This window comes from Salmo salar, chromosome ssa03 (assembly GCF_905237065.1).
Source record: "Salmo salar chromosome ssa03, Ssal_v3.1, whole genome shotgun sequence".
Classification (NCBI taxonomy): Eukaryota; Metazoa; Chordata; class Actinopteri; order Salmoniformes; family Salmonidae; genus Salmo; species Salmo salar.
Window position 1 is genome coordinate 65,175,282 of NC_059444.1, and position 9,790 is coordinate 65,185,071.

At 40.2% G+C, this 9,790-nt stretch overlaps 1 protein-coding gene across 1 annotated transcript; it reads left to right on the forward strand.

The window, feature by feature from the left end:
* Positions 1 to 5,901: 5,901 nt before the first annotated feature.
* Positions 5,902 to 8,135, forward strand: LOC106601266 (ADP-ribosylation factor-like protein 4D). Its single transcript, XM_014193345.2, has 2 exons — positions 5,902 to 6,067; positions 6,801 to 8,135. The coding sequence occupies exon 2, from the start codon at positions 6,946 to 6,948 to the stop codon at positions 7,549 to 7,551; it is 606 nt and encodes a 201-aa protein (XP_014048820.1). The 5' UTR covers positions 5,902 to 6,067; positions 6,801 to 6,945; the 3' UTR covers positions 7,552 to 8,135.
* The last annotated feature ends 1,655 nt before the right edge of the window (positions 8,136 to 9,790 follow it).

Here is a 9,790-nt window from a genome sequence, read left to right on the forward strand (position 1 = left end):
CATCCAGTAAGAATTAAACAGGGGAAAGTATTTTTGAGACAGAATATTATTACCACTACCTGTACTTGTAACCAAGCGGTTTCTACTGAACACAACCCAAGACTTGGCTGCCTGCCACAAACCTCAGGTTTCCAATCCCCATAACTCCTCATCTGTGATATTTGAGCAACTACACAGTAGGAGTGCAGAGCATGGCCCCATATATTATTTAACAGACCCCATTCTAATGAGAGGATGGTAGAACGTGACACCCTCTGCTACTTTGGAGACTTGGTTTGGCCAGACTAGAGCCATTAAAATGACCAAACTGTATAGACACTTGGTTCTATTTTCATCACGTGGGATCCCACGTGACCGCACATTTTTGTTCAGTACCAGCAGTAACACACCTGATTCAAGTATTGATGTTTAGATCATAAATGTCTGTTGTGCTTGTTCTGTGGTCCTGTGTTTTCCCCAGGACTGGAGTTGGGAAACGTGACTAGTGTAGACCACTCCGATCTGAGCATTCCTCCTAAATGGGAGGTTTTTCTGTTTGTGGTGAGGATGTGTGTTCATGTCACCTTTGGGGGATAGGCTGTTGACTCAGTTAATGGAAACATTGATGTGCCTGCAAGCGAGAAGCTACCAGATTACAGAGATATTCATGAGCCAATAGAAGGCTTTGGAGCGTAAATTGTAATTCCATTGTTCTCAAAGTGTTGGAGTCAACTGGGGATTAATGGCTCTGGTATTGTGGGCTACTTGCTGGACGACACAGCAAAGTCATGTTGGAACATGAGCCCACAGATATAACTCCTTAAACAGAATCCTCTGGGCATGGAATTGTTTGCTTGTGAGATTTGATTACCTTCTTTGCCTGAATTACAGTCAGAAGATGGTTGGGGCTGCAGGGTCAGAGATTTACAAATAAGTATGCAAAAGGCCCTTTTCTGAAAGGCCTAGACATAACATGAGCATGTCTGGCTTATAATGAATATGGTTTTGTTAGTAGTTTGTCACCCTTTTAGGCACAACAAAAATGGTGCAAATTAAACATTTAGATATTACCTGGCTGCTGAGCTGGTACGTTAGACTCTGCCAGAGGCTTTGAGCTTGGCTCGGAAGGGTCCTTTGTCATCTGCACAAACAAAAGAGGTACTTGTAAATGCTGTTTACTTGAGGCACCCTGACATGCAGCAGAAACACCAAATGCACCTGAGATATTTTGCGTATAACTAGGGGTGTTGTACATTACTTCACAGTTTTGTAAACAGTTGCACACCTCAGACAGGGAGGGGTTCACCCCAAGTCAGTTTTACACCATCCATTTAGACAGGTGTTAATGGCCTTCAAGTTCTGAATACCTGCCAATGTTGAACATCCAAAATGTGGTGGAGTTGAGATCCTATACAATGATCCCTGTTCTCAATACCAAATTACCACCAGGAATTTGCAAACTTATTTGTAAGTGATAATGGACTGCGTTGCAGCAGTTGACTTTGAATAAGAACACAGTAGCACCTTGCTCTGCTGTTTCCAGAGGTGCTTGAATATGTATTTGCCAGTAAGCCAATGACATTTAATGCCACCTTATGATGGGAGTGAGGGATTCTGATGTTTTCCTGAATTTCAAGGCTATTCATTGGCTCTCGGTCAGTGCTGGCACACATGAAACATTCAGCCGAGGCGTAAGGTATGTCCAGAGGGACACAACCTTCAAAATGAATAATAGGAAATTAGGTTGACCTCTCACATGGGTGTCGCATGTTCGACTTTGGTTTCCACCTCCGGTGTTAATCAATTATGGAACGACTCTACTGATGGTAGGCTGCCTGCTGCTTAGCCCTGGACATCCTGCGGTCCACCATGGTCTGCTGGCACCGGGCTTCCCAGTGCATAGCAGACATCCTACACAGGCATCTGTGGGAGAGTGGAGCTAACTATCATTAAACCACAGTGCCAGTGCTGTAACCTGATAGACAGACAAGCCCCTGTATCACTGTTTCACCAATTCTGATTAATGACAGCACAACACAATGTCTTGTCTTTGTCTTAATATAAACAGGGGCCACTGATGTTATTCCCTCTCTGTCTCCATACTGCTGCATTAGGAGTTTCAATGAATGTGTATAAAAAAAAGGCAATAGCTATCCCTGGATAGTATAAATCTAACCTAGAGTAACCACACTAACAGCCACTAATTAAAGAAAATCATGTAAGACATTAAAATGAACCCCTTGATGTACTGGATCTGCTATGTTGATTTTTAATCAAGGTTAACCAATTGAAATAAGATATACAATGAGGAATGTAGCAAAATAAAATGATTTGCAAGTGCAGCTACTTTAAAATATTAAGTTGATAATGAAAAACATATCTACCCTGTTAAATTCAGCAAGGGTAGCCTAGTGGTTAGAGTGTTGGCTTTGCGACTGAAAGGTTGCAAGATCAAATCCCTGAGCTGACAAGGTAAAAATCTGTCGTTCTGATCAAGGCATGTAACCCACTATTCCTAGGCTGTCCTGTCATTGAAAATAAGAATTTGTTCTTTACTGACTTGCCTAGTTAAATAAAGCAAAAATGACAAAGAATTATTGGATCTTTTACTTACAACAATCCCTGGAGAAAAAAATCTGTTTTGCCCTCAGAGGCAAAGTGTACTTCAGCAGCTTAAAGCAGTTAGCTAATGATGACGTTGAGTACCTCAATTTTCCAGCTTCAAGTATTTCCCACCTACTGTTGTAATGAACACTTATGAGAATGGTGGGCTGAATTTTCTGGACTTTACTACCTTAAATAATACTTTTAAGATCAATTGGATAAAACAATTCCTAAGAAGACCCACTTCTATCTGGAATTTTATTCCTCATCATGTTTTCTCCTCTTTTGGTGGCCTTAACTTCACGTTGTTTTGCAATTATAATATTGACAAAGTTCCGGTGAAACTTTCTGCTTTTCATCGGCAGGTTTTCTTGTCATGGTCCTTAATCTATAAACATAATTTTTCTCCACACAGATATTATATATGGAATAATTGGGATATATTATATAAAAATACTTCTTTGTTTTTAGAATATTGGTTCCGAAGTAATATCCTATTGGTGAGCCAACTGGTAAATAATATCCTATTGGTGAGCCAACTGGTAAGTAATATCCTATTGGTGAGCCAACTGGTAAATAATATCCTATTGGTGAGCCAACTGGTAAATAATATCCTATTGGTGAGCCAACTGGTAAATGCAGAGGGTCTTTTACTCAGTTATAAGGAATTCTTATCACTTTACAAGATCCCTGTAACACCTAAAGATTTTGCAATTGTTTTAGATGCCACTCCCTCAGGTGTTGCTTTATTATTCAGGAACGTGTCAAGACCTGACCCTCAGAGCCTACCTTCCATTAACCCTGTTGACTCATCAGTAGGAAAGATTTGTTTCTCTTTAGGTCCATTCAACAACAGAGCGATACGAACCTTGTTTCAGCAGGATGTTGTATCTATACCTTATGTCATGCCTTATTGGAATGGATTTATTGATAATATCTGTTGGGAAAAAGTTTGGATGTTGCCACACACATGCCTACTTGTTAACAAAATTAAGGAAGTTTCCTTTAAAATTATTCATAAATATTATCCTGCCAACCACTATATGAAGAAGTTTAAGGAAAACATCAACTAAAATTGCTCATTTTGTAATGACCACCCAGAAACAGTGTTACATCTTTTTTGGCATTGTATTCATGTAAGAAAACAATGGCAAGACATCAGTAGATTTATAATTGAACACATTTATGAAGATCGTACACTATTGTGGAGAGATGTACTGCTTGGATTCTTTACCTACGATAGAAATAAGCTGAAACATTTTTATGTAATTAATTTCATTATTCTTTTGGCCAAATTTCGTATTCACAAATGTAAATTTACAAACAAAAAAACACATTTTCTTACCCTACAAAAATAAATTGAACTGTATTTTAAGACAATTAAATACTCTACTAACAAAAAAGCTGTTAGAATGATGTGTATGTATGTCCCTTAAGGTCCTTGTGTAATGTGATATTGTACCCCCTAGCTCAATTGTCCATTGTATATTATCCATATATACTTGTGTTCTCTCATGTACTTCCTGTATTGATTTGTTGTTAATAAAAATAAAAATAAGTATTTCCCACCTGCCTCGAAAGTTACCTAGCAACTGAACGCTTCCTTGAGTTGGTGGCGTCAGAGATAAAGGTAAATAATTACATCCCAGTAGTTCACCCTCTGGAGATACCATTCTCAGCTGAGGAGTCTGGAAATCTCCAACCCATTTGATCATGTTATATGTGCAATGCACGTTTGGTAACTTACCAAATGCATTGTCGTTCTGCAATAGTTTTGCACCTGTGAATTTTTCAGGTGTAAGCTTCACAATATATGGATGTATTTCCCATATTATTCGGTAGAGGACGCTACTGTCATGTTTAGTAAAACCTACCCCTTTTGTTGATTTAACTTCGCAAGTCAGTTAAGAACAAATTCTTATTTACGACAGCCTTGAACAGGGGCAGAACGACAGATTTTTACCTTGTCAGCTCAGGGATTCGATCTAGCAATCTTTCGGTTACTGGCCCAACGCTCTAACCACTAGGCTATCTGCTCCTTTGGCTTAATACAGTCTGGAGGCATTTTTTCTTGCATTCAGATTCCAATTAATCAATGCTTTAAAAAACATAGGCCTATTTGTTTTTCTAGCCTTTTTTTTCATACAAAGCAAACACAGTATTTGCCAATGAGAATACATAAGTAGATGCATAGACAGTCTACTTAGAAACATATATTCTGCATGATATATTCAGTCCTAAAAGTTAATTGGTACCCAATTATTCATTTTCCAATTGTTTGTTAAGATAGCAACTGCTCTATACATGTAGCGCCAATGAATAATTGTCCATTGTATATTGAGGTTGTTCCCTTGTGATAATGACAGTAAAATGTCTGTGTTGTGCGTGCGAAGGTCGAGTGAATTTAAGATGAGAGAAGAAGCACAGTATAACACGCCATTTCTCTATATTATTTGATTTGCTTCACTGGAAAGCTAATTTGTCAGTGATTTGAACGTTGACTGTGTGTAATTACTGAGTTCTGCTCCAAGGCAGACCCCTCGGCATTGAATTCTGCTCGGCAGGAAAGGCAATTATTGTTGCTCATGCTGACACAATTTCTCAATCTCAATTCCCCTGTGAGTTTTCATTTAACTCCCATGTGTGATATCTGCCCTCCATTTGCTGCACTGTGGGTACATCTGATAACCACTCTATTTTCAAATCTGCACACAGTTTTGCATCCTCCCCTCATGACAAGCTACAACCAGCAAGTGTTGTGCTGAGAGTAGTAACTGGATTCCTCCCAGATATGCTGATATGATCTGTCTGGTTTCATAACACATGCCCTATGAATACAGGGCACTCCAACTCCAGCGGGTCATTTGCTGACTACAAAGGCATTAGCATTCAAATTGCCACAGTCGACCCATTGTCCTCTTGCTGCCCCCAACTTTGTTCAGAGCAGAAAGACCTCAAGCAGCAACCCCAACTACTTTATACACATATTTCTATGATTTTTGCTGGTATACATTTCTCATAGGCTACTGAACATGATGTCTCATGTCAAAATATGAAATAGGTTACTGTTTAGTGGTTTACGATTATGTACTGATTAAATAAAAAGGCAAAACAGCCAACCAAGCTAAGCATACCCACATAATCAATATCCTACTTTGTTTATTCCTTTAGTTTGACAATTCCATAGCAATAGACTGATAACTGTCGATAAGAGCTCAAAAGTCAGAGGTCACTTCACTTTCCATTTAAAACTCATTGCATTAGGGGGGAGGCGGGGACTGGGAGTGTTTTCGTTACGTCACTCGTGGTGGTTGTGTTCTTCAGTCGCGCTCACCACTGGTTCCATTCCTTGCCTGGAGATTCAAGTAGAGGGACTCTAGTGGTTGTAGCACAGTTTCTTTAGGAATTATTCTTCTTCAGTGTGGATTTGTGCATATCTGTGTTGGAATTATGTTGTCTGACTCAATACAGAAACGCTATAGAGGTAAGATTATGTGTAATGTTCTAACTAACGAACATCGTTTGTTTGGTGCAACTAATAAACGTTAACGCTAAGTGTCCCTACTCGGTTAGATATTGTTTCTCGCACGGACAGAGCCAGCATTGCAAGTACAACACAGTAACTAGCCAATGTGTGTTCACCTCACTGGCCACTGAAATTACGTTCAACTAAATAATTGTTACCCAACTATCTACCTAGACGGCCAACACTTAACTAAAGTGTTCTACTATTTGTAATTTGTTTCGCGTTAACTAGCTAGCTAACGTTAGCGACACCAGTGTTACTATGCAGCCGCATATACAACGAACCAACAGGACAGAAGTTTGCTGAAGTAACGTTACATACATGGGACCAGAATATTCTGTGCCTTGTTGACAAAACATTTCAATGTGGTCATTGACAATGCGTACTGTACACTCCTATTCGTATTGCCATGTAAAAAAGTACAGGATTTTAGCCAGTGTTGTCAAACAGTAATGGCAATTCAACTGCAGTTCCATATAATTACATATTGGAACTGTTTTTTTTTTTGTTTGTTTCTGCTATGGAACGATAGGCAGGGTTGTTTTGAGAGAAAAAAATTGGCTAACTGAAATGGCCTTTTTTCCTTGTTTTCTTCGAAGCATAGTCAGTAGACTAAACGTATAAATGATTGTCATCCGTGGTGTCATCTATAAAACATAACTAATCTTGCCTGTTTCCTTCATTTTACAAGGTCCTCGGTGAGTTTAATCGTCTGCCTTCTGGTCTGCAACCGCTGCCTTTGAAGTAGGTGTGAACGCTTCATCTCTCTGGCGACACCCACCACCTCCCCTACTAGAGTCTGCCACCTCACTATCAGGGCCAGACAACCAGCCAAAATGGGTAACCAGCTAACAGAGATAGCCCCCAACACTCCTTTCCTCCCCAACTTCCAGTCTCTGCATGTGGTTGTCATCGGCCTGGACTCTGCAGGAAAGACCTCCCTGCTGTACAGACTAAAGCTCCGGGAATTTGTGGAGACTATCCCTACAAAGGGCTTCAACACTGAACGGATTAAAGTAGCAGTTGGAAGCTCGCGGGCCACCACCACCTTCCAGGTGTGGGATGTGGGTGGTCAGGAGAAGCTGCGGCCCCTGTGGAAGTCATATACGCGTTGCACCGATGGCCTGGTGTTTGTTGTGGATGCTGCAGAGACTGAGCGCATGGAGGAGGCCAAGGTGGAGCTCCACCGCATCAGTCGCTCGGCAGAAAACCAGGGAGTACCAATTCTGGTGCTTGCCAACAAGCAGGACTTGGACTCTGCAGTCTCTGCTGTGGAGGTGGAGAAGGCCTTGGCCCTCCACGAGCTTAGCAACTCCACACTGCACCACACCCAGGGATGCAGCGCGCTGAACGGCCAGGGGCTCCAACCCGGCCTGGAGAAACTATATGAAATGATCCTAAAGAGGAAGAAGCTGCTCAGACACAGTAAGAAGAAGAGATGAGCTGTGCGTCTGAGCTTCCGAAAGGCGCTTCACCCGCAGAATGGACCTTGTTGGTGTTCCTTGGAATTTTATGGGAATTTTGTGCCCCGGAGGATCTGCTTCTGGTTTCCCAGTGAGGGTCAGTCCAGAGGACAGAGAAATGGACCTGTTATACTATACGTTGGACACAGCACGGACTACGTTCAGCCATTTACAGTGGCTCTTTTTTTCGATAAACATTCCCGTATTTTTTATCAAGTTGTCGTGCCGACACGGTCTAGTCCAAACGTCCAGTGACGTATGGTAGTTCTAATTGTTTACCTTGTAGTTCACTTTGTTTCATGGAGGTGGTTCACCGTTGGAAAAGACTACGCTTTTGTAGATCAAAAGAGGGACTGTATTTCATCCCACTGTTCGGATGGCATTGGAACTGAAATGCCTGCTGGCAGGAGGCCTGAGGCTGCTAGCCATGATGCAACTTTTCACCACTGTTTTCTTTTCATGGTAGACTTAAATATGTGAAGTTGTTACAACCAATATGTTTTTACGTTCTGTACATATTTTTTTTGTAAAACTTAGAAATGAATAAATTATTGAAGACACTATCTGGAAGTCCCCTTCTTTCCTTCTGTTTATTTGACCATACTGACCAAGTGTTATCGTTTGCCCTTGTTATATCAAAAGGATCGCGCAGTTTATGGTATTCTCAACAGAACTCCAAGGGTCCCTATAACTTATAGGTCCAAAGTCCTCGGTCCAGTTTCCCATTTTTCTTTTTTGATGTTTTTTTTCCCTTAAGAACCTCATTGAAAAAGTGTCCTTTCGAGTCAGAATCATAAGCTGTTGTCTCCTATTTCAATTACTAATCTTTCCTTTAACATCTGCCTGCTTGATCCCATCCTGGCAGAGATCATTTAAAGAACAAACAATCTCTTTGGCTTCTCATTATAGCTTTTGCATCAATCACAAGAGGAACTGCTTACCTGTATTCTTCAATGACATTTAATTAGCGATTTGCACATCAAAAGTCACCTAGAGGACATTCATTGTCAGTTTTCCAGTCATTTTATATCTATGGTAGCTCCATTAATTGATCAGTTAATTTATTAGTCAGACAAATGGTATAATTAGCTCACAAAGATAATTGGGAATAGTTGTGAGGAATGTGTTTTCTTGAAGGGCATCTCACCTTCCAGCGAGAGAAAGGGCAGTGTTATAGTAGGCCAAAAACCACAGGCAATTCTAAACCTGAGACTGTTAAGTTTCTCTTTCTGACACAGTGCGCCACTTGGCAATAGTACCACAATGAAAATAACCTAGTTCTTGCCAGGTGCTAATATGTAACTGGTTTCTCAGATATATTGTATTTCATCAGAGAAAATCTACAGGTTTGAACAAGTGACCCATATTACTTGTATGGTGGATTTAGTAGAAGTTATTTGATTTTGTATGTGTTCACAGAATACTAAGAAACAGGATCAAGGATCTACCGAGTTTGGCCTGTATAAATATTTGAAAGCCATATGAAAGGAAAGCTGTGGGCAGGACCAACTTCAAACGTACTGCATAATTCAAATCAATAATGGAGGCTAGGAGCCTACACCAGCACACGAAAACCTTCACTTTAGTCTATTTTTGGCCATTCTATTTATCAGGTAATGGGATTAATGCAATGTCACGGTGTCTTTGAATTGTCTCTTACACTTCACACATTTTTGGGGCTATGTATATTGCTACTTTTTTTTTAGGTTTTGTGTCCATGCTGTTATATTCCAATAGCATCACCTATGTTTTAGAGGCAATTTAACCCATAAGCTTACTGTATACTTCCCAGTCAAAACAGCTTGCGCAAATATGACTTTTTGTTCGTTTTGGTGTTCGGCAGTTTTTTTTGTCGGGCTGTTCGAATACACTATTTTTTTATAGAGGCTAGTCGACGTTTACGCCCCTGCGTCTGTGATTGGTCAAAAGTAAGGATTCTTCAATTAAGTGTTTGTCATTCATTGAGACCAATTTTAATGCACATTTTTTCACTTGAGAAATACTGCACCAAGCATCTTAGATGTAAAATTACGTGACAAACTCCTACTCGGCAAAAACGTCAAAATTGATTACAGATTTCTTGATTTTTCTTTAGTTTAATTCAGACTATTTTGAGGTTGTGTATTTTGTCTATTTGTTGCTACGGCGTCTCAAGAGGGACAAAGTAATATTGGCATATTTTTTTCTAGTTCTTCAACCAATGGTCTTTTAAGGGTGT

Bases quoted from the DNA above. Each gene is read 5' to 3' on its own strand.
- LOC106601266 (XM_014193345.2), top strand. From the start codon at position 6,946: ATGGGTAACCAGCTAACAGAGATAGCCCCCAACACTCCTTTCCTCCCC.